Source organism: Pistacia vera, unplaced genomic scaffold, assembly GCF_008641045.1.
Source record: "Pistacia vera cultivar Batoury unplaced genomic scaffold, PisVer_v2 Contig222, whole genome shotgun sequence".
NCBI lineage: Eukaryota > Viridiplantae > Streptophyta > Magnoliopsida > Sapindales > Anacardiaceae > Pistacia > Pistacia vera.
This window is the reverse complement of record NW_022196027.1, coordinates 1,044,956-1,069,017: the sequence shown is the minus strand read 5'-3', so window position 1 is coordinate 1,069,017 and position 24,062 is coordinate 1,044,956. Positions and strand designations below refer to the sequence as shown.

The window sequence follows — 24,062 nt, the reverse complement described above, 5'->3', positions numbered from 1 at the left end:
TGCCTTGGGCTTCTGCATTATTTTCTTCAAAGGGAAGTTCGTCTGCACATAGATGGAGTGTGCCTGGAAACAGGGTCACAGTTTCCTTGCGGCAACAACAAGGGTGTAGGCGAGCTTTTCCATCTATGGGTATCTCGTCTCCACATCGAGCAGTCTCTTGCTCACATAGTACATGGGCCATTGTTTTTCTCCCTCTTCGCGTACCAATGCCGTGCTAACAGCATATTTGAATACCGACAAATACAGTAGTAGCGGCTCGCCCTAGATGGGCTTTGACAATAGGGGGCATTTGAGGTGTTTCTTCAACTCCTAGAAGGCTCTTTCACACTCCTTTGTCCACTTGAAACCTTTCTTCCCCTTCAAGGTCTCAAAAAATGGTAAACACCTGTCCGTGGCTTGGGAAACGAACCTGCTGAGCCCAGCCACAAGTCCAGTCAGACTTTGTAGCTGTTTAATACAAAGTCGGGCTTTTCATGTTGAGCAAGGCCTGAATCTTATCTGAGTTAGCTTCTATACCCCGTTGGTTTACGAGGAAGCCTAGGAATTTCCCGAAGCTCACTCCGAAAGCACATTTCAATGGATTGGGCTTCATTTGATACTTTCTGAGGATGTCGAACATTTCCCCCAGGTGCTCAATATGACTTTCAACGACCTTTGATTTGATGAGCATATCATTGATGATACTTCCATGGAATTGCTAATTTGATTAGCGAACATCTTGTTTACCAAGCGATAATAGGTCGCGCTAGCGTTCTTGAGGCCAAACGGCATAATCCTGTAACAATAAATTCCACAGTCAGTAATAAAAGAAACATGCTCTTTGTCGGGCTGGTACATCGGGATCTAGTTATCCCGAGTATGCGTCTATAAAGCTAAATAGTGCGTTTCTCATCGTCGCATCTAAAGCTGGACGATCCGTGGTAACGGAAAGCTGTCTTTCAGACAGGCTTTGTTTAGCTCCATGAAGTCGATGTAAGTTCGCCACTTGCCATTCGGATTTTTCACTAGGATTGGGTTGACGAGCCAATCTAGGCACCTAACTTCCCTGATGAAGTTGATTTCTAGGAGTTTGTTGACTTCATCTTTGAGCGCTTGAGAGCGTTCTACATCCGTGGGCCTTCTTTTTTGTCTTATGGGTCGAGCCTATGGGTCGAGGTTTAACCTGTGGCATATCACCTAGGGGCTAATCCCAACCATATCAGCGTGCACCCATGCGAATACATCAAGGTTCTTCTTCAGAAACTCGACCAAATCATTGGCCATCACTCTGCTCAAGTTGCTACCGATCTTCAATATGTGAGTTGGATCCTCCTCGCTAACACTTACTCCTCTCAACTCCTCAATTGGTCCCGCGGTGGACTCCTCTTAATGGCTGCTAGGATCTATGGTGTCTTCTAGTGGTCCAGGGTTTGGCTTGGATTCTGCGATGATCATGGTCTTTAGGTGCGGCCATATCTGTGCGGTGTTTATGGCCCGATTATAACATTCTCATGATTCTTTGGTGTAACTCCTGATTGTCGAGACTCCCCCAGGAGTCAGAAATCTCATTGATTGACAGTGCACTGACGTGACCGCGCTTAAATCATCCAAGATTGGCCTTCTAAGGATGACATTATACGTGGTCAGAAAGTCTCCACCAGGAATTTGGCCATCACAGTTTTGACCTACGGGTTGGCCCCCAGAGTTATAGGAAGGTCGATAATACCTTTGGGAACCAAGTTGTCCCCAGTGAACCCATAGAGCAGCGAAGGGCACACTCGTAGGTTCCTTTATGTGAATCCCATTCCTCGGAAGGCTCCCAAGAAAATAATGTTTGTCGCGCTCCCGTTGTTGACCATAACCCTTAATACTCTTGCGTTGCCAATCCTGGCTGCAATTACAATCGCGTCATACTTATGATGAGGGGATGTTTTGCACTCGTCGACTGTGAACCCTACTACCTTGCTTTCCTATTTGGGCCGCTTGGGCGGCTGCTGTTCCCAACTCATTATTCAGGGGATCGAGCTCGTTCTAGCCTCCCGAACATATTGCTTGTGGGCTCACCTTGAGCTTACCACTGTATCCAGTCCTTCATAAATCATGTTCACAAGACCTCGTTAGGGTTTGGTGGAGCCTATTGATCCAGGGTCTGTATCTGGCTTGAGGCCTGGTTACTTTGCTCGCCAGGATTCTCTCGAGCTGTTTCTGCCTTAACAAATTCTTTCAAATGACCTCTTCTTATTAGGTCCTCGATGGCGTCCTTTAGAGCCTGGCAGTCATTCGTATTGTGCCCAACATCCTTGTGATACCGACAATATTTTTGTCGATCTCTTTTTCTTGGAGCCCCTCTCATTCTTTCTGGAGTGGCAACCTTTTCGCCTCTTGGGATACCTCATAGATGTGGGCGATGTCTTGAGTAAGGAATGTGTACTTTGCATACCGCCGGAAAGGCTGCCTGTCTCCGCGGTTATCTACTCTCCGTTTCTTTGGGAATTCATTGCAATCCCTGTCGCTGTGGTCTTGGCCCCTATGCTTATCTGAGAGGCAATATTGTCTCCTGTCCAGGGCCCCCCGCGTCGAGCTCCTAGCTAGTGCCACTAATGAGCTTTCTACGTGTTTGTATTTTACGACCATCTGGTAGAATTTGGCCAGACTCACATAGTCTTCGCTTTAGAGCTTTTTCCACAGCTCCGTGTTAGGTTTGATCCCTGCGATTAGGAGAGTTCGAATGGATTCTTCAGGGGCATCAACGACCTTTGCTTGCTCGTTCTGGAACCTCGTTAAATATGTGTTAGTGATTCATCTCGCTCTTGGCGAATGTTGCTCAAATAAATGAGTAGCATTGCGAACTGTCTCTTTGCCTGAAACTACAGTAGATATAGTGCGTAGAATTGTTTCCAGGAATTGATGGAGTTAGCCTTGAGCCATTTGTACCACCTTTTGGCATCTCTGACTAATGTGACTGCAAAACACCAGCATTTCACTAAGCCACTGACCTGGTGGAGCTCCATTAGGTCATTAAAGTTGTCGAGGTGATCTCTGGGGTCCTCCCTCCTATCGAACTTGCTTTCTGATGCCCTGAATCCTTGTGGGAGCGGGGCTTGGCGAACTTCCTCCGTAAAAGGGGAAGTTACTATTTCTTCTGCTAGGTTGTTCTAGCGAGCCTTTAGATTGTCGAGTATCCTTTGCATGCGATCCATGTCTTCATTTTGGTTCCCCTAGTTGGCTCAGTTAAGCTGTACCTCGAGCAAGTGGGTTCACAAGTCTATCGCTTGTGAGGCTACTCCAATGTGCATGTTGATACGCGAGGTCGAGTCATGATGGCCGAGTTGGTAGGTGCTATCATGCTCGTCAGTGCGTTTCTTGAGATGTTGATCATAATCGGAACATTGCTCATTAGCAGATTGACGCAGATGGCTTGCTTCGCAAGCCTGTGAAGATTGATCTTGTCTTGGGCGTGGATTAAAACTGGTATGTTAACGTTGGGATACAGCCGAGCTTCTCGATGGTGTCCGTCACCTTTGCTTTCCCTCAATGGTTGCTTCCCCGGCTGCCTTCCGAGGTTTGTTTGCCCACGAGACTCTCGCTCATGCGTGAGGAGCTGCCTGCAAGGTTGGCGGTGTTGATCGCCCCTTGGCAGCGATGAAACGGACTGTTGACCTGCAGAATTCATACTTGTTAGGGTAACGTTGGTGAAGCGTAGCTGGTCAGGGTTCTAGGCGACTAGTTGTTGGTTCTTCAACTCAGCCACGTTTTATTGCACCGCCTATGCAACCATTGTTTTGATCATCTCCATTAGCTGGCCGTTCTCGGGATTTGATGTCCCTGCCCTTTGATTGTTTACGGCGTGCTGAGCTGGCATCACAGGTGGTCGGCATCTAGCGTTCTCCTATTGCACCTCCTGGTGGGCGGTTTCCACGTTCTCGTGATTTTTGATGGTAGTTCTTGATCTGGTGAACACCATTTTGGTCTTGGGACAGTTAAATCCGGTGAACGTTTTTCGGGTCTTTGAAATAGTAGCGAAGGCCCTTCCTACTAACGCCAAACTGTTGATACAGAATTCTGCACCAACAAGTGAGATCCGATCGACCTTGTCGGGATCAGAACTGATGTGTACGTGATTACGGGTAATCAGCGATGAGTGAATGATAATGCCAGAAAGTAAATGACAAAGAGAAATTTTAAAGTGGTTCGGTGAAGTTAAACTGCCTATGTCCACTATGTTTTTTGAATATGTTGTGAGAGCTTACAGTGTAATTATAATCCAGAATTCGTATCCCTCTCCTCATCATTTTAGGGGGTTTATATATGAGATTTACGTAAAGGAAAGAGCCAAATTAAGGGGATTACAAATTATTTGAATCAAAATTATGATATCCTTGCGATTGAGTGCTATGATCACGCAACGATAACTGTTGATCCAATCATTCTCGCGATATTCGGGATCTAAAGTAATCTAGGGATTGATTGATTAATTCTTGGGATTGTCTGCGACTAGCTTGTGCTAGATCAAGCTACGACTCGACGAGCTTATGCTGGGTCGATCAATCATAGTTGCCGAGATCATTCTGGGCTGAGCTATATCCTCGTGTTGACCCAAGCTTGGTGGAAAAACCACACACAACAATTTTTTTTTTTTTTTTTGTGTTTTAAATATATATTGTTTTATATTGAAGTTCATTTTATATTGAATTGATAATTAAAAAATCAATAAATAAAATACCCACAAATTGAACTCAAAGTGTGTATCATCATGGTTCTTCTCAAATATGTTACCATTTGAAATCCGCAACCAAAGTTTAAAACTTTGTCAAGAAAAGCAAAAAAATTTGCAGGATAACCCTCTGGGTATTATTGATAAGTCTATAAATCAATCAAAGAAAGAGAAACAATGTTGAAAAATGTGAACTTTTAAGCAGGAGACTTGCAAAGCCAAAGGAAAAAACTGATTTTGATTGTTGAGAAGAGAAAATGAATTATTTTTATTATTATTACTTTAGAAATAATAAAAAATTAAAATTGTTGAGAAGAAACTCACATAGAAAGCAACAACAACTCCAACAGTATAATCTGAAGGCAACTTAATATAAGCATTGAAGAAACCATGAAGATAAAAGTCTTGTGATATAAATCTATTTGCTGCAATTAGAATTGACCACCATCTATAGAAAAAAAAGCATTTGATGATAGCATCCTAAAGAAAGATGATAACTATAAAACCCACAAATCAAACAACAAAATCAATCTAAAAATCAATAAAAAGAGATAGAACAAATACAATAAAAACTACATATCAATATTTGTTTTCATTTGTCGTCACTAAAATTGAATTTGTTTTATGTGTGTGATGATAAAATGAATGGTTCGGCAACAAGTCTATAGTTATCCTAATTCATCATATAATATATTAAATTAAAGCCCTATCTTTCTAGTTTCCAAATATTCAAACCGCTCATCAATTGGATTGTTATTGAGCAAGTTATGACTAATTTACTACTGACTGTTTAATGGAAATTAAGAAACAAGGGAAACCGAAATGTGTGTGATAATAAAAGGAATTGTTTGACAGTGGGGCTACAGTTATCCAAATTAAGCATATAATATATCAAATTAAATCCCTGTCTGTCTAGTTTCTAAAGATTCAAACCTCTTATCAATTTCATTTTTATTGAGCAAGTTATAGTCAATTTACTACTAACTGTTTAGTGGAAACCAAAATATGTGTGATGACAAAATGAATGGTTCGGTAGTGGGGCTATAGTTATAAAAAATTAAACATATAATATATTAAATTAAGCCCTATATGTCTAGTTTCTAAAGATTCAAACCTCTCATCAATTGGATTTTTATTGAAAAAGTTATGATCAATTTACGATTGACTATTCAGCGGAAACCGAAATGTGTGTGATGATAAAAGGAAATGTTCGACAGTAGAGCTATAGTTATCCAAATTAAGTGTATAATATATTAAATTAACTCCTTATCGGTCTAGTTTCTAAATATTTAAATCTCCCATCAATTAAAGTTTTATTGAGCAAGTTATGGTCAATTTACTACTGATTGTTCCGTGGAAACCTAAATGTGTGTGATGATAAAATGAAGGTTTACTAAAGCTACATGGTTCAACACCAAACATCAGTTGATATTTGTTAAATAAATGAAATTAGTTATATTCAGCAACAACCTATTTTTATAATATATGTATGTAACATAAAAAGATATCAACAAAAATCAATGAATTCACATTTTATGTCGATCTATCGGTAGAAGAGACGTACCGAATCAATGACTCTACCAAAAAAAATAATAAACACAAATCCTCATTTCCTTGAAAACAACATAACAAAATGTAATCAATCTTCATATTAACATTGTTAAGGAACAATTATCCATTTGTATAAAAATTGGTACCTAAAAACGGAAACAACAAAAGTTAATTAATCTTCATGTTAAAATTATCAAGGAACACACTTATCGTTCAGAAGGAATACCACAATCAATCATTCAATCTAAAAATAACCGTTAAAATAGTTGAAAGACATACTTACAGTTTCGCATTAAAATAGTTAGAAGATATACTTACAATTCAGAAGAACAAATAAAAAGAACAACTCATCTGACAGTGTCAATCGGACATCCTGCCTTTATTCCATGTCAATTCATGAATCTTTGACCTGCAAACAACAACAAAAACATACATAAATAAAAAACCATCGATCAAAATGCACATGAAGAACATACATATTATTTTCATAAACTAAAATAACATATAAACAATTAACAAAAGACCAGACGTATTATTGACACCAACTAACAAATTGTGATGATACACAACTAAACATGCGCCCCTTTTATAACCCCTTATTTATACGTTCCAAATACTAACACAATTAAATACGATTTCAATACGAAGAAAGTTTTCCAATGTTAATACAATGCACCTATATAATTATAGATAGCAATCCTAGACAAATGTCATTAAACCACAATTAGTAATAGCAATCCAATACACATGTATACTTGTTATTAATGCACATCTTTGGAATGCCAATGCAATGTACCTGTATTATTATTATTATTATTATTAATTATTAATACAGATCCAATTTTTTTAATTAATTAATAATTATAGATGAAGCAATAAATATGAATCCAATCTGTCAAAATGGAGCAATTACAATTAAAACTATATATCAATATTTGTTTTCCTTTAAGGATAGTAATAATAGTTCGGCATATTATAAAGGGTTTACTAGAGCTACATGGTTCAACAACAAACATCAGATGATATTTGTGATACAAATAAAATTTGTTATATTCAGCAACATCTTGTTTTTGATATATGTATGTTGCATAAAAAAATATCAACAAAAAGAGATTGAACAATTACAATAAAAACTACATATCAATAGTTGTTTTCCTTTGTTATCACTAAAATTGAATTTGTTTTATGTGTGTGATGATAAAATGAATGGTTCGGAAATAGGTTTATAGTTATGCTAATTCATCATATAATATATCAAATTAAACCCCTATCTTTCTAGTTTCCAAAGATTTAAATTGCTCATCAATTGGATTGTTGTTGAGTAAGTTATGACTAATTTACTACTGAATGTTCAATGGAAATCAAGAAACAGGGGAAACCAAAATGTGTGTGATAAAAAAGAATGGTTCGATAGTGGGACTACAGTATCAAAATTAAGCATATAATATATCAAATTAAAGCCATGTCTATCTAGTTTCTAAAGATTCAAACCTCTCATCAATTGCATTTTTATTGAGCAAGTTATAGTCAATTTACTACTGACTATTTAGTGGAAACTAAAATATATGTGATGATAAAAGGAATGGTTTAGAAGTGGGCTACCATTATCAAAATTAAGGGTATAATATATAAAATTAAAGCTCTGTATGTCTAGTTTCTAAATATTCAAAACTCTCATCAATTAGAGTTTTATTGAGCAAGTTATGATCAATTTACTACTGATTATTTAGTGGAAACTGAAATGTATGTGATAATAAAAAGAATGGTTTGGCAGTGGGGCTATAGTTATCCAAATTAAGTGTAAAATATTAAAGCTCTGTCTATCTAATTTCTAAATATTTATACCTCTCATCAATTGGAGTTTTATTGAGCAAGTTATGGTTTATTTAATACTGACTGTTTAGTGGAAACCAAAATATTTGTGATGATAAAAGGAATCATTCGGAAGTGGGGCTAAAATGATCCAAATTAAACATATAATATATAGCATTAAAGCCCTATCTGACTAGTTTCTAAAGATTTAAATTTCTCATCTATTGGATTTTTATTGGGCAAATTATGGTCAATTTACTATTGACTGTTCAATGGAAGTCGAAATGTGTATGATGATGAAAGGAATGGTTCGGCAGTGGGGCTACAGTTATCCAAATTAAGCATACAATGTATCAAAATAAAGAACTATCTGTCTAGTTTCTAAATTTTCAATCATCTAATCAATTGGATTTTTATTGAGCAAGTTATGGTCAATTTACTACTGATTGTTCAGTGGAAACCGAAATGCATGTGTTAAATAAATGAAATTAGTTATATTTAGCAACAACCTCTTTTCATGATATATGTATGTAACATAAAAAGATATCAATAAAAAGAGATGGAACAATTACAATTAAAACTATATATCAATATTTATTTTCCTTTAAGGATAATAATAATGGTTTGGCATATTATAAATAGTTTACTAAAGCTACATGGTTTGACATCAAACATCATATGGTATTTGTGATACAAATAAATTTTGTTTTATCTAGCAACAACCTCTTTTCGATATATGTATGTAACATAAAAAAATATCAACAAAAAGAGATTGAACAAATACAATCAAAACTACATATCAATATTTGTTTTTTTCTTTTATTATCACTAAAATTGAATTGGTTTTATGTGTGTGATGATAAAATTAATGGTTTGCCGCAGGTCTATAGTTATTCAAACTCATTCTATAATATATCAAATTAAAGCTCTATCTTTCTAGTTTCCAAAAATTCAAACTTCTCATAAATTGAATTTTTATTGAGGAAGTTATGACCAATTTACTACTCATTGTTCAATGAAAATTGAGAAACAGGGGAAACTGAAATGTTTGTGATGATAAAAGGAATGATTCGGTAGTGAGGCTATAATTATCCAAATTAAATGTATAATATACCAAAAGACATGTCTATATAGTTTCTAAATATTCAAACCTCTCATCAATTGGAGTTTTATTGAGCAAGTTATGGTCAATTTACTACTGACTGTTCAGTGGAAACCGAAATGTGTGTGATGATAAAATGAATGGTTTGTCAGTGGGGCTACAGTTATCCAAATCAAGCGTCTAATATATGAAATTAAATCCCTACTTGTCTAGTTTCTCAATATTCAAACCTCTCATCAATTGAATTTTTATGAGCAAGTTATGGTCAATTTACTATTGACTGTTCAGTTGAAGCCAAAATGTTTGTGATGGTAAAAGGAATGGTACAGTAGTGGGGCTAAAGTTATCCAAATTAAGCATATAATATATAATTTAAAGCCCTACTTGTGTAGTTTCTAAAAATACAAACCTATCATCAATTGGAGTTTTATTGAACAAGTTATGGTCCATTTACTATTAATTGTTCAGTGGAAGTTAAAATGTGTGTGATGATGAAAGGAATGGGTCGGCAGTGAGGCTACAGTTATCCAAATTAAGCGTATAATATATCAAATCAAAGTATTTTTTGTCCAGTTTCTAAAGATTCAATCCTTCCATCAATTGGATTTTTATTGAGAAAGTTATGGTCAATTTACTACTGATTGTTTAGTGGACACCGAAATGCGTGTGATGATAAAATGAATGGTTTACTTGACTCAGATTTAATGGATTATCATATTAGGACTGATAAGAAATATTTCAAATAACACTATTAATTGGAAAACGGAATCAAGCAAAATTAATTCATTTAATATATATATACTCGCACATCAGTAGGGTATAAACAATTAATCATTCATATAATAAATTAAAATACACCAATAAAATTCAACCACATGGCAATCACAAATCCAAGGTCTCATTATAGTTAGACCTTTAGAATGCTAATACAATACACCTGTATTATGATTATTATTATTAATTATTAATACAGATCCCCTTTTTTTAATTACTTAATAATTATAGATGAAGCAATAAATATCAATCCAACATGTTAAGATAGAACAAGTTAATTGGCTTGTCAATCTAATGTGTCAAAATGGAGCAATTCTAAAACTTTCAAAATGTGCCACATGTCGATTAACTTATATGGGTATTCAGCTTTATATATATATTTTAAGAATATTGAAACGGAAAATAATGGAGACTTAAGCAAATCTCGAATGAATATCCAATGAGAGATATATTTATTTAAAAGAAGGACAAATGTTAGAATGAATATCCAATAAATTTAAATATTGAAATTTCCTAAACATAGATATCTTTGGAAAATGATTTTATGAATAATGAATAATAAATAATTATAAAAAATGAGATAAATGCATAAATAATGATTTATTGAAGGATAAATCTAAAAATAAACTCAATATAAAAATATTTTCAAGATTAAATCATTTGATTGATAATATGAGAAATAAATCAAGAAATATTTTATCTCATGATGAAATAATAAAAGTAAAATTATTAAAGCATATAATGAAAAGGATACATGAATTTGTAAAAATGCCCTCGAGGTTTTAATGCAGAATCCTCAATATGGTTTTAGTGAAAAAATAATAAAAAACTTTGAAAGGGTTTTTTGGTAGTTTCAAAGGCACTAGTCATGCCCAAAAAATATTTGAAATTGGTATTACGAAGAACTTAAAAACAGAGATATTGAAATTTTTTTATAGAAAATAGAATAGAGTAATGCTACATATACAAACAAGTCTTACAAAGATTTGTATACAAAATGATGTGACACAAAATAAATGGAATAATGAATATAATGAGTTTGACTTTTTATATTCACTTTTCCATTTATTTTATGTCACATTAGTTTGTATAAAAATTTTTATAAGATTTATTTGTAAGTATAATATTATTAAAATAATAAACCTGGAAAAAACATGTTCTAAGAGGCGTGCCCAGGGTTATCTTGGTCATTTTAGGAATTTTCCCCTTCAGAGGCTAAAATTGTAAAATGTCCAATTAAGTACCCCCAAGTGAGCATAATTCAAAGAAATATTTTTGGCCTAATTGGCTGTTTAGATATTGTAATACAGCCACACCATAACCCACAAAAAATGTCTTATTGAAGTGGCTTGTGTCAATCGGCCATTGGAAAAGAAAAGAGAACTTACTCTCGTTTTTCATATGGTTTCAAAATATACAAAATGATTATTACATTATTATTAATCGATAAAATTCCTAAAATATATTATTAATCTTTTGAGACTCATTTCAAAGTCTAAAAAAACCTCATTCTTTCAACCAAAAGAAATAAATTAGGAAGAAATTGCATAATTTTTACTTGATAAGTAATTTCCAGTTCAGTTGCCAAGTTTTATGTGATTCATGACTAGGGCTGGTTAACAAACCGAGCCGCTCACGAGCCGGCTCGGCTCGGCTCGAGTCCGGCTCGTTAACGGCTCGATTCGTCTGATAATGAGCCGGCTCGGCTCGACTCGGCTCGTGAGACAAAACGAGCCGAGTTTGAGCCATAGAAGGCTCGGCTCGTCAACTCGCGAGCCGTGCCTGGCTGGAAAAAGCGGGGGGTTTTTTAAGAATTTCTGAACTATTGGGATTTAACTGAAAATGATGCAAACAAGTTTTAAAAAATAACAAATGGCCCCTGTTATTAAAATCCCCAAATCGCAAAAATCTGTCACAGTGGAACCCTTGCCGTAAAATTTGAATCAAACTCCTCCCGAAGTAACGATTTTTGGCCAGATCTTGTTCATCTTCGTTAGCTTCGCGGGATATTGTTCATCGTCGTCGGACCTTCGGCAGCCGTTGGATTTTCGTCATCGTCATCTGATCGTCGTTGGATCTTCGTCGGAACTTCGTCTTTTTCGTACGAGCTTCGTCAGATCTGAATGTTCTTCGTCGGATCTGAATCGTCTTCGTCAGATCTGAAGTTTCTTCATCGGTTCGTCATCATCTTCGTCGGATTTTCGTCAGACTTTAATCGGTGAGTAAGGGGTTTCTTCGTCGGATCTTATGCTCCTTGTTTTGGGATTATTCCTGTACCAATGGGATGATAATATCTCTGGAATATTTGCGTAGTTCAACTAACCTCCATTGATATTTTTGTGAAAGAGCCCTGTGTCATGTTATTTTCTAAGCCATTAAGCACAATATATTATCTGTTATATATTTTTCTATATTAATTGTTTTTCTTGTTGGATTTTGAATCATTTTTAGTTGCCTTTTGGAAGTCTTATGCAAAATTTGGAGATTTCCCATTCTTTTCTTCGAGATCAATCTTTGGTTTACAAATGTGCTTGAAATTTAGTTTGAAAAATTGAAGGAATGGGAACAGATTTTCACCTTCACACACTGTAGATGATAAGGCTTTTAGTACTTTGGTATTCCAGTTTTGTCTTCTTATGCGTCTTTATAAGTGTGAAGATGATAAGGCTAATCTAATGGTTAGTATTGTTATTCCTAAAACTTATTGCCTTATTAAATTTATTCTGCAGGTATCGGAAGCATCTGTTAGTAGAAATCGCAGTACTATTATTGTTCCTGCCGGAAGTTCTTGGGACGAAGGGTGGACAGCATTCAGAAACATTCTGGCAGAAGTTAATGAAGCATCGCGACTTTTCACATTGCCCAATCAGGCGTACTTGCAGCGCATGCATAAACCCTTTTTCTGTTTTTACACATACAATTGTTGCATTTATCATATGTCTTTTTTGGTTCTATTGTATGTGTGTGTGAAAATAGCAAAGTTCTGAACCTTCAGAGCGTCTTGTTGGGCTTTCAGATGATGTTGGGGCTGGCTTCATTTCTGGCCATAGTAGCCAACCTGCCTCTGCTTCTGAACTAAATGTTGACAGGTCGGTTGACTTGCCGGCACAAGATGAAATAGGTAACATGGGGGTTTCAGAAGTAATCAGAGCCGATCAGAAGAGATTCTTCTTTGATTTGGGGAGCAACAACAGGGGTCACTTCCTGAGGATATTTGAGGTGAAAAACGGAGGATATTTATGTTTATTTATCTAAATTGGCGAGTTAAAATAAACTGTTAATGTTGTTTGCAAATATTAATCAAATTTATTTGAATTGGACTGGGGTCAAACTTGCTCTGCCCACCAAATTAATGAAAAGTTAAATTATGATTTTTCAATTTTAAGCCCTTCTGAATTCGCCTGCCATATTTAAATATTTTAAACTAATTTTCTCATTTTCAGAATTGAACATGATTCAGCTTCAAAATTATTTGGAGATGGCTGCTGTCCAGACAATCAGACTGCTGTCCAGCGAATTTTTGTTAAAAAAAAAATCAAAAAAAAAAAAACAGAGTTATTTGGAGATGGCTTGCGAGCCGGCTCGATATACCGGCTCGCGAGCCAGCTCGAAATATACCAAATCTATTGCTGAGCCAAGCCGAGTCATATAATTTCTGACTCGGCTCGGCTCATTTATTATTTTTCTCTCACGAGCCGAGCTTGTTAAGCCAAAAACTCGGTTTGGCTCAGCTCAATAACACCCCTATTCATGACTGACTTTTGCTTCAAAATTCACTCTGCATTCAAGCCTAAAGTGTTTGTTTAAGTAGGAATATTTAACAAGCTAGACTTTTTTTTTTTTAATCTCTTGATTAGTTTTTTGTCCTCTCTTATCTATTATGGTTAATAGCTGTTAATATTACATTATATAATCCAACAATCTTTATCAATATAATGTTCTCTTCTAATTAGATAGTGTTAGAGCATCTCCAATTAAAAGCATCTTTCATATTAATAAAAAAACATCTTTATTAATTTCTAAATATAAAAAACAAAATTTTTATTTAAATCCAATGGACTCTTTAAATTTAATAAAAATGCTCTTTATTTTCAAGAAAAAGACTTAATATGAGAGATAATTAATAAATGAAATGCGTAAAAACTTGTAGTTTATTAATTAAAATTAGGATAGAGAATGAAATTTGACTCTCTAGATATGAAGAGTCATGTTGGAGTAGGTGCCCTAGAGCCAATCAATTATTGTGAAATTGACTCTTTGTAATAATGTTCATTAATCAATAAAAGTCATTCTATTCTATATCACGTAAATCATTATTATTGCAATATGTATTGATATATGTCCTTAGAATGGTAGAACCGTGACGAGGGTATCAAGTGTTTCAAATCTTGATAGTGAGAACCCTATGAGCACATATGGTGGCCATTCTAGAAACGTCCGTAGCCCCAGTATTATTCTGAAGTAAGGGGACAGATAATATGGTAAGGCTATCATAGTGTTAAATGACCCTATCGAAAGACAGTGACTGATCTCACTTGTCAAGGTTGTTTGGTGACAACCTGGTGCAACACATGGGTGTTTGTTGTAGGCGATTACACCACAGCAAGTTCACTGGACTGACCCACCAGAGGATTCCATATGGATGGTAACCCCAGTGTCTATGGAACAAATCCTCTAACGAATGGTGGTGCATGTGATCCTTAGACTTGAGATCACCGGAGCGCCTTGTGCACCGATTGGTGTAGTTTGACACTAGCCTAACGCAGTTCTTTTCAGAGCTGTCAATACGGTGGTGATTGGCTGCATCAAGGAGTGTATCAAGACTATGGTGGATTGACAGAGGATTCATCACTCCCGGGTACGGGAGAAAGTTATCTCACGGCGCAATTCAGTATATGGCAATGACACTAAAACTGTGGCCACAGTGGGATTGAGTTGTTGCTCTATCCAGTTTATAATACGGGTCATTGGTCCAGAAACTGAATAAATAATATCGAGAGTAACCGAAGGTTGACACTATTTCTATGCCTTCGTCTCGTCGAGATAACGAATGATGAAAGGATCGAATTGCACGGTAACCATATCGTTGACAGGTAGCTACTTTGCTGAATCCGAATCTATCGGGTGGCCATGATGCCTTGCTAGGGGCCAATCTTGGTCTGTGTATTAGTGAGACGATTAATTGGTGTTAATCGCAATACTATACACTGCCGATATGATGAGGAGCCTAAGGGTCACACACATAGAAGACAATTTAAGATGCAAGAAGAAAGAAGGGCGTTTTCGTCTTTTAAGGCGAAAGGGTATTTTGGTAATTTCACAGTGCAATTAAATTTGCTGAGGTCGTAGCCTTTATTTAATTTGTTAGAAAAATTAAATAAGTGAAATTACGTTTAAATGTGTGTTCGCACATATTTAAATATATTATCATTATTGTTAAATGTTAATATATATTTAAATATATATTAATTGATTTTAATTGAGATAATGATGGAAAATAAAATAAATCAAATTGGGAGTGTTTGGCAACATGGGGCGTTTGGGTTGAAGCTCAAGCCTATTCCGTATGGGATTAGGGCAAATTGTTTTTACTATAAAAAGAAAAGTGTGTTAATTAAATGAAAAAAAAGTTTTTTCTTTGAAAAAGAAAAACACACAGCCCCAAATATTGACACTCCCACGGCAGATTGATTTTGCCTTGAAATCAATTTCATTGATTTCTTTTTCTTCTTAATCTTGAAGCCAAAGAGGATCTAGCAAATACCTCTTTGGTTCTTTTGAGATTGTCTTCGTGTGGACTACGTGGGTTCAATCCTACACCTGGATCGGTAGCAAAACGTTCAAAGACAATCGTGGTGGAGCCTCCAAACGTGCGTATGGTTTCTTAACTCATGTTTAATATTTATGCAGATTCTTATTATGATAAATTGTAAAATTATACCCTTGATCTTGGCTCATGTAAACGATCTCTACATTAATTTTGTTTTGTTTCCGCTGCGTATACGGGACCGTTTACTAACAAATCAAACTCACTCTTTAATTTATATTTAAAAGATAAAGAGTCTGTTAGACTCTTGCTTTTATGAATAAACTCTTTATAATAAAAAATTTAGGTCATATAAAGAGTTCTTTAGAGCATTTTCAAATGACTCTTTATATGACTCAAACTTTTTATTATAAAGAGTTTATTCATAAAAATAAGAATCCAACAGATTTTTTATTCTTTAAATATAAATTAAATAGTGAGTTTGGTTCTCTATATCTAAAAAGTCAAATTTCACTCTCTATCTTAATTTCAAATAATAAATTACAAGTTTCCATGATTTTATTTATTATTTATCTCTCATATTAAGTTTTTTTTATTGAAAAAACATATTCTCTCCTAAATTTTAAAGAGTTTATTGAATTTGAATACAAATTTTATTCTTTATGTTTAAAAATTAATGAATATGCTCTTTAGTTTAAAGAGAATAATTGGAGATGCTCTTTAAGGATTCTAATTACCTTTTGTAATGAATTTCTAATAAAGAAATTAGAAGTATATTTAAAAAGGTACTTGGACGATTAAGCTAGAAAAAAGATATAATCTCTTCAGAATTGTAAATATTCGATAATGGATTTATGTTGTAAAATTATCTATAATCCTACTATTTATAATGTAATAAAGTAACGTGTAAAATAATCACTGAATTGTAAAATAATAATAATAATAATAATGATGGTGTTACATTTTTAAGTCTAAAAATTAAGTTGATAGAACTTATTATGTCTAATCATAATATGCATTTTTATTAGTCTCTAAATAAATTTAAAAAAAAAAAATGTATTAAAAGAATGTTTGACCCCTTGACCCTGTTGACCGGTGCGGGATGGGGCGGGCTGAGACTTAGACTAAGACCATTGCATTATTTGAGATTGGATGATGACAATCATTGTTTTAAAATCCGACCCGACCCAACCGATTGAATCGGTTTAACCGGGACTCGGCAGGTTCAATGGCCGGGTTTAACTTTTCCAATTCACCTCCAAACCCTAAGATTTGAGAGGATGATCGGCGAACAATCGACGGCCGAAAGGTTAGGGCTTTTGAAGACTAAGGTCCGGTGAATACAATGGTGGTGGCGTCGTTGATTTCCAGTGAGTAAATCGACTGGAAATCGAAGAAACTTGGAAGCGGCAACAATGGGATTTTTCCGGCGATTGGCTAGGCTAACGGGGGTGGGGTGAGGTGGGTTTTGGTCGGGAGGAACAGGAGAGTAATTCCTGGGTGATGGGGAGGTTTGTGGGCGCCGGCGTGGATGAGATCCGGCCTAGAATACCCACACCGGCGTCGGTGAAATCTGGTAGAAATCGAACCTATTTCGGCCAGATCTTGGGTAGATTTTAATGGAAATGGGCTCAGGGAAAGATTTGGGTTGCATCTGGGGTGTCGTCGCTGCCGATCAGTCGCCGGTCGATTTTCAGTTGGGGTGTGTTTGAGAAAGTTCAAACATGTAGGGACTTAAAGGTAATTTTTAGGGGTGTATTTGTTGAGTTTTAAAATTTTTTGTCAATCTGGTCAAACCGGTCAACCCAGGACATGAAAACTTTGTCAGGTTTCACCCTGGGTTGGGTTTTAAAATATTGATGACAATATGAAAATGATAGTTTTTCGTGATTCTGTGATTTTTTTTTTTAATTTTTAAATGTATATTTCTCATTTTTGGAATATTTCAGTGAATAAATTTATATTAAAATGTAAATGTCTATTTTGCCCTCTTTCCTGTTAGCTGTAAGCCTATTACACCATGAACTAACAATAGGGGGTAAAAAATTGTTTTCCAAATTACTGGGGGTAACAGTTAGAGTCCAAGGTGTGTACATGATTAGCCCTTTTATAGTATTGAAGAGTTTTTGTCTATTATTCTAAGAAAATATTATTTTCTTTTTAATAGATGTTATCATATTAAACAAAAGGTATTGAAAGATAGAGATGACGCGACGCCAACTCCAGATTTGCTATGTGAAGTAATCTATTAAAAATTGGAGTTGAACTTTCCGTCCATAAATCCAAAACAACAACTCACATGCCATTACAACTTTTCTTAGTAGGATGGACCGATGGACTGGCATCCCGCATCACCATTATTCTAATGATTTTTTTTTAGATCTCCCATATAAATTTCCTTTATTATAAACACCCTTTATAGTTGTGAATTATCATTCACATTAATGTTTTTTTTTTACTTCTAAAACTCATCCCATTAATGTTTTCGAGAATCCATAATTCACATGATTTATTTTATATAACAATAACTCCATATAATTGACATCCTATTTGATATGGCACTTAATTTGACAATATCTATTAAATTATAGAATGATGAAATAATAAAATAATTTGCTCAAATGAATAAGGATACAAAAGTCTAAAATTAGGTCAACAATATTTAAAGGGAAAATTACAATTAATTCTCAACAAGGGTGGGGATAAACAACTAAAGTTTAAGGAGACATGAAATTTTGAATATATCCTCATAAGAGGTAGTCATTAGAGTCTTATCTGACCGTTAACTTCAAGACCTAGATAAGTAGTTGATATGTCCGTAAACTAACTCGAACATCTCTTAATATAAAAAATAAAAATAAAAATTTGAATATATATAGCTAAAAAGTAATCTTAATTTCTTAAAATAGGAAATAAGTATTTATTTAAAGAAAAAAATCCAACCTTGATAAACATTTTGGAAAATAAAATTAGCTAAAATGGAAGTGAATTTTTGAAAAGGCAAATCTTGTGATTAACCCACGAGGAAATATAAAAAATTATTGATCTTTACATTGGTAGTATCCCAAACGCAAAGTTTCTGATCCAATAAAAAACCGCCAGCTGTTAAACAAGTAAATGGGAGAACTTCTATTAATAAAATCCTGAAGTGCTCTACCTAACCACGTTACAAAGTTGGGTGGCTACAACTGCTGACAAAACTCTTTTTTTTATTTGATTCTAATCATCTTAAATCACGAGGTTTCAATTTCATTCTCATTTCACTGTCCCAAAATTCTTCTCCAATTATGACGAATTTGAATTGTGACGGTGGGATCCTCGACGCTCAACCCTCTTCTCCGCCGCCTTCCAAGCTCATTATCGATACTGATCCCGGAATCGGTTTGTTTTCTCTTTTTTTTTTCTCTTTGGTTCCTGGGAAATGGCATAAACTATTTAAATTCAAGCTCTATTATTAATATTGTTATTGAGCATGATTACTAGCAATTACGGCGTCCTGTTGATGGAATGGACTCAATTTTCATTTGGGTCCTGATTTATCTGCCTGCTAACCTGTGGAAATTTTATTTTTTCAATAATGGAAGTCACTGATTGTTTTAGCATTTGAAATGTAGTGTCTTTCGGAAAGTTGTTGTAATTTGGGGTCCATTTAAATAAATATTGTTGATAATAAAGGCAATTGAAACTACAGTAACATATACTAAATCAGTTAGTGCAACACCTTTGTATATAAGGAAAACTATGGGAATTTTCTAACCTTTTAAAATTAGTTGATAGGTCAATTTCTTAGAAACAATCAGCCTTTTGCCAATTTCTCTATATTTGTTTAATGAAATGATTAGCAGATACTATAGTTATGTTTATATATTTTTTCATCTAGGTGGTTGTGCATATTTGTTGTGAGCTGTGATGCGATTATATGAAAGAATGGTTATTTGTTGTGAGTTGTGATCTGACCATATGAAGGATATTTATTGATTAACAGATGACAGCATGGCAATCTTGATGGCTTTTCAAACTCCACAGTTGGAGATCTTAGGGTTGACAACAATCTTTGGTAATGTTACTACGGAAGATGCCACTCGCAATGCCTTGCTTCTGGTATTTTTTTATTTTTATCTGTTGACCACATTCTTTTATACTTGGGTTTTAGTTTTTAAATATTTTTGGAATATATTCATGATCAAATTCCTATTTTTGATGTGCAAAAGGATAGTGTGAGATCGCAGGGTGTCCAGGTGTCCCTGTGGCAGAGGGCAGCTCAGAACCTTTGAAGGTAATTGTTTATATATATTCTGTGGCTCCTCTTGTGAAATTTTGTGAAATGTTACTTGATAGCATGCTTTTAGTTTCCGTTTTTGCAATATGTTAGTCCTCCCCAAATGTTCTGTCCACATATGTTTTCTGAAATTTTACCACCTTGTTACTTTGCTTTGTTAAATTACTTTTGGCTGTTTAGTTCTAGTGAATAGATTTATTTGGTCTTCTTATATATATATATGGGCCAATTTGGATTTCTTTTTCTGAACCCTTTAAGTGAACATTCCTTGTAGCCTACTGACCATGGTTTTTCTGTAAAAGGGAGGAACGCCACGTGTTGCTGACTTTGTTCATGGCTCTGATGGACTGGGAAATATATCTCTACCTCCACCAAAGTCAAAGAAATGTAATAAGAGTGCATCTGAATTTCTGGTTGAGAAGGTCTCTGAATATCCCGGTGAAGTGTCTGTACTTGCACTTGGACCGCTAACAAACTTGGCTTTGGTAAGTTTTTGGTTTATATGTCTGTATATCTGTGTGTTTCCAATTTTACTTACAGCATTTTAATTGTTCCAGCACTTTAAAATTAATTCCTGAGGTGTTTATGAAATCAGGCTATCAAACGGGACTCTTCCTTTGCTAGCAAGGTGAAAAATATCGTTATACTTGGTGGTGCTTTCTTCGCTCTGGGAAATGTAAATCCTGCTGCTGAAGCAAATGTAAGTGCTAGCTTTTCCAAAATTCATGGTTTGTACACCAGGAAAGAAATAAAGTAGACCTCTCTGGTCCAGACAGTTGCTTTGTGTTGCAAGTGTGGCTTCTATCATTTTAATTAGTTATCAGACATTTGAGTTTATTTACAATATGTACTTCTGCTCAAACTGATATTGCACCAAATACAGGACAACTATATGTTAGTCTAGTCCATCCATTCCAATCTAGTCAAGTTGCAGAGAATTAGTCCAGTTTAGTCCCATGTGCTGAACAAAGCCAAAAGTTCTTAATATTAGGTTCAATCTAGTCAAGTCCCAGGGAATTAGTCTAGTTTAGTCCTATGCGCTGGAAAGAGCCTAAAATTCTCAACACTAGCTTCAGCAGCACTAGAAGTACACTTGTTTCCTTGGCAGTTTCCTTGTTAGATACGTATAATGGAACTAAGAAGAGCTCAAACATTAAAATTTATGATAGTAAACCAATTTTTTATTTAAAGTTTCGAGCAGGTTGCTTACACTTGAGTCTTGAGCAGTTTCAGTTTAATACTGAACTGTTACTGTTTTTTGTTTCAAAGTATTGCCATGTAATTCCCTTTTAACTCTTTAAGAAATCAAAAAGTTATCGTTGCTGCAAAAACGCCATTATATGTGTAAAAAGTTCAGCTGTAGCATATGATGGTGAACTGTTGTTGTGAACCACCTAGAAACTTGATTCATTTAACTTGCAGATTTATGGAGATCCAGAAGCAGCAGATGTTGTGTTTACCTCTGGGGCAAACATTGTTGTGGTTGGAATAAACATTACAACACAAGTCAAAATGACAGGTCAAACTTCTCAATTTACATCATCTCCTGGACATGCTTCCCATGTATTGGTTAATTTGAAAATAATGACTTTCTGATAGTTGAATTTATCTTCTGCATTAGATGCTGACTTGCTTGAATTAGCGGAATCTAAAGGGAAGCATGCTCAACTACTTAGTGACATGTGCAAATTTTACAGAGATTGGCATGTTAAGTCTGATGGTGTTTATGGTAATCTTCGATTCATAAGTTTGATGAATCTATAGTTATTTCTTTTGAGACTTCAGCATCCTTCTTTTTGACTTATTTTTATGAATTCTTTTGTTAACTTTTTGAAGTTTGGTTTCAGGGATTTTCCTTCACGACCCTGTTAGTTTTGTAGCTGTAGTTTGCCCTGATCTCTTCACATACAAGAAGGGAGTTGTGAGGGTTGAAACGCACGGTATAAGTGTTGGGCATACACTAATGGATCAAGGACTAAAAAGGTGTGTTCAGCTTCCTCTTTTATGCATATAAAAAACTTTTTCTGATAGGAACATATAGAACTAGTTTTGATTTGTTAATCAATTATCACCATTAATGACGCTGTATTTTGATACATAGATGGAACGGAAGCAACCCGTGGACAGGCTATTCCCCTGTTTCAGTTGCTTGGACGGTCAATGTTGATCAAGTCCTTGGTTATATCAAGAAACTGTTGATGAAACCATGAAAGCTGCTGGTGCAATGTCGTCCACATCTCAAAGATGATGCTGAACTTTGAAAGTGAATGTTGGGTTGTGTCTAAGATCTACCAAAACCCTCTGTGCTCTCTTCTTTTCTCGCTGGTCTGGTCACAACCCAAGTTCTGGGTTTGAGGGCTGATATCTGGTGTCTTGTTGATCAAATTTCTGTCTTTCCATGAATTTGTAAACATACTCAAAAGAATACTCAATTAATAAAAGATCCTTAGAATATCATATTCATGTCCTTGGTATTTTTATTCATTTGTATGATATTTGTTAACATATTGGAATCGTAAAACGAAATGACCAGTCAGTCAAGTATGTTGAATTATAGGATCAATGTAAGTGGCTTCTGAAATAAATAATGATAAACGTTTTATAAATATATGTTTTACATAGTTGAGACTTCATACGGAATATTATCATTTCAGAATCAATTAATAATGATAAAATATAAGATGAAATTAAGCTTAACCTAATAATCCAGTAATTTTGACACAACTAACATGGAAGTTTCATTGATTTACATATCTAGAGCATATGTAAATGAAATCACTGAGTATTCCAAAACAGTCCTAACCTTCAGTAGACTTTTGTATAGGAATCCAACTTCATAAGTTACTATTATCATTATTATTTTGAGAACCTGGAAATCTTTAGGCTTTGAAACCGGAACCCCGCAAAATCTTACAATCTTTGAGAAGCGGGGAATCCAATTTCATAAATTATAGCATAAGTTAAACGAGTCAAAGCCATGGACCAAAAACATTTAATAAAGCAGTTAAACCAACTCTTTCTCAGATTTATTTATTTATTTTTTTTTAATGAATTATTGTCTTGGACAGTTACCTAACACAATGAAGGAACCGTTTCAACTTCCGCCAAGAACCTACACTTACCGACTCCAACAACCAAACCAAAGAAACCTCTTCTCTTATATACAACATTTATTCCCACTATCAAAAATCAAACCTTAATCCACAGCATAATATAATATCATGGTGCGTGCTTCTTCATCAACTCATGCAATGGCAGAGAAGATTTCTTGGTATTGTGCTTTGTTGATGGCGCTAATGCTAATTTTAAGCTCCTGTGAATCAAGTGATAGTGACTTCATAGTTACAGTGAAGCCAAGGAATATCATTAACAAGCGGTGCGATGAAATTTATGCGGTGGAAGAAGGAGAGACTTTGCATACTACTAGTGAAAAATGTGGGGATCCTTACATTGTTGAAGAGAATCCACATATCCACGACCCAGATGATGTTTTTCCTGGCCTTGTAATCAAGATTACTCCTTTCATCAATACTTAGACTTCAATTCTTGCTCTTATTTTACGTTTTAAAGGCTTAATCTCAAAGGAATTTTCTTGACTGTGGGGAGGTAGCTTTGTATTATTGCTTAACTTAATGCTCAAGGAAATTACACGATCGTTTCTTACTTTCTGTTGCAAATACAAATAGTTTTAAAATTTTTGATATTTCTAAAGAAGATTAGATGCAGGATACATGATGGTGAGGTGATGATGATTACTTTATGTAAATGAAGCATATAATGTAGAATGAAATTTCTAAGGAAACATTGCAATCATGAAGTTTTTTATTTATTTTGAGAGAAAAAAATAAAAATTAAATCTATCAACGAGAATTGAAGAACTTATCTTAAAATGGGTAATTTCATCAGCCCAATGAGATCTCAAAGTCCAAGCGGGACAACGATATTGGAAACTGTTGAATACCCCCAGACCATTAAGATGCTGTTCACTTTATTCAAATTAAAAAGTAACCACATTACTCTTTTATTAATCCCTAAACTTTTGATAAAAGAGCCTCTATAGCAAGGGTAGAGTTAACGCCCCTCC

The 24,062-nt window shown here is 34.9% G+C and overlaps 2 protein-coding genes and 1 long non-coding RNA gene across 3 annotated transcripts; all 3 read left to right on the top strand.

Annotated features, from left to right (window-relative positions):
• The first annotated feature begins 11,850 nt into the window (after positions 1–11,850).
• On the top strand, positions 11,851–13,317 carry LOC116130522. Its single transcript, XR_004128063.1, has 2 exons — positions 11,851–12,150; positions 12,662–13,317. It is a non-coding gene; the product is annotated as an uncharacterized LOC116130522 (long non-coding RNA).
• A 5,578-nt stretch (positions 13,318–18,895) lies between these two features.
• LOC116130513 (uridine nucleosidase 1) lies at positions 18,896–22,435 on the top strand. Its single transcript, XM_031416248.1, has 9 exons — positions 18,896–19,080; positions 19,685–19,800; positions 19,916–19,975; positions 20,281–20,463; positions 20,574–20,678; positions 21,401–21,497; positions 21,600–21,707; positions 21,826–21,961; positions 22,080–22,435. Exons 1-9 carry the CDS (start codon positions 18,987–18,989, stop codon positions 22,186–22,188), a joined length of 1,008 nt encoding a protein of 335 aa, XP_031272108.1. The 5' UTR covers positions 18,896–18,986; the 3' UTR covers positions 22,189–22,435.
• Positions 22,436–23,188: 753 nt separating this feature from the next.
• On the top strand, positions 23,189–23,533 carry LOC116130507. The gene has a single exon (XM_031416242.1). The coding sequence runs from the start codon at positions 23,200–23,202 to the stop codon at positions 23,512–23,514; it is 315 nt and encodes a 104-aa protein (XP_031272102.1). The 5' UTR covers positions 23,189–23,199; the 3' UTR covers positions 23,515–23,533.
• The last annotated feature ends 529 nt before the right edge of the window (positions 23,534–24,062 follow it).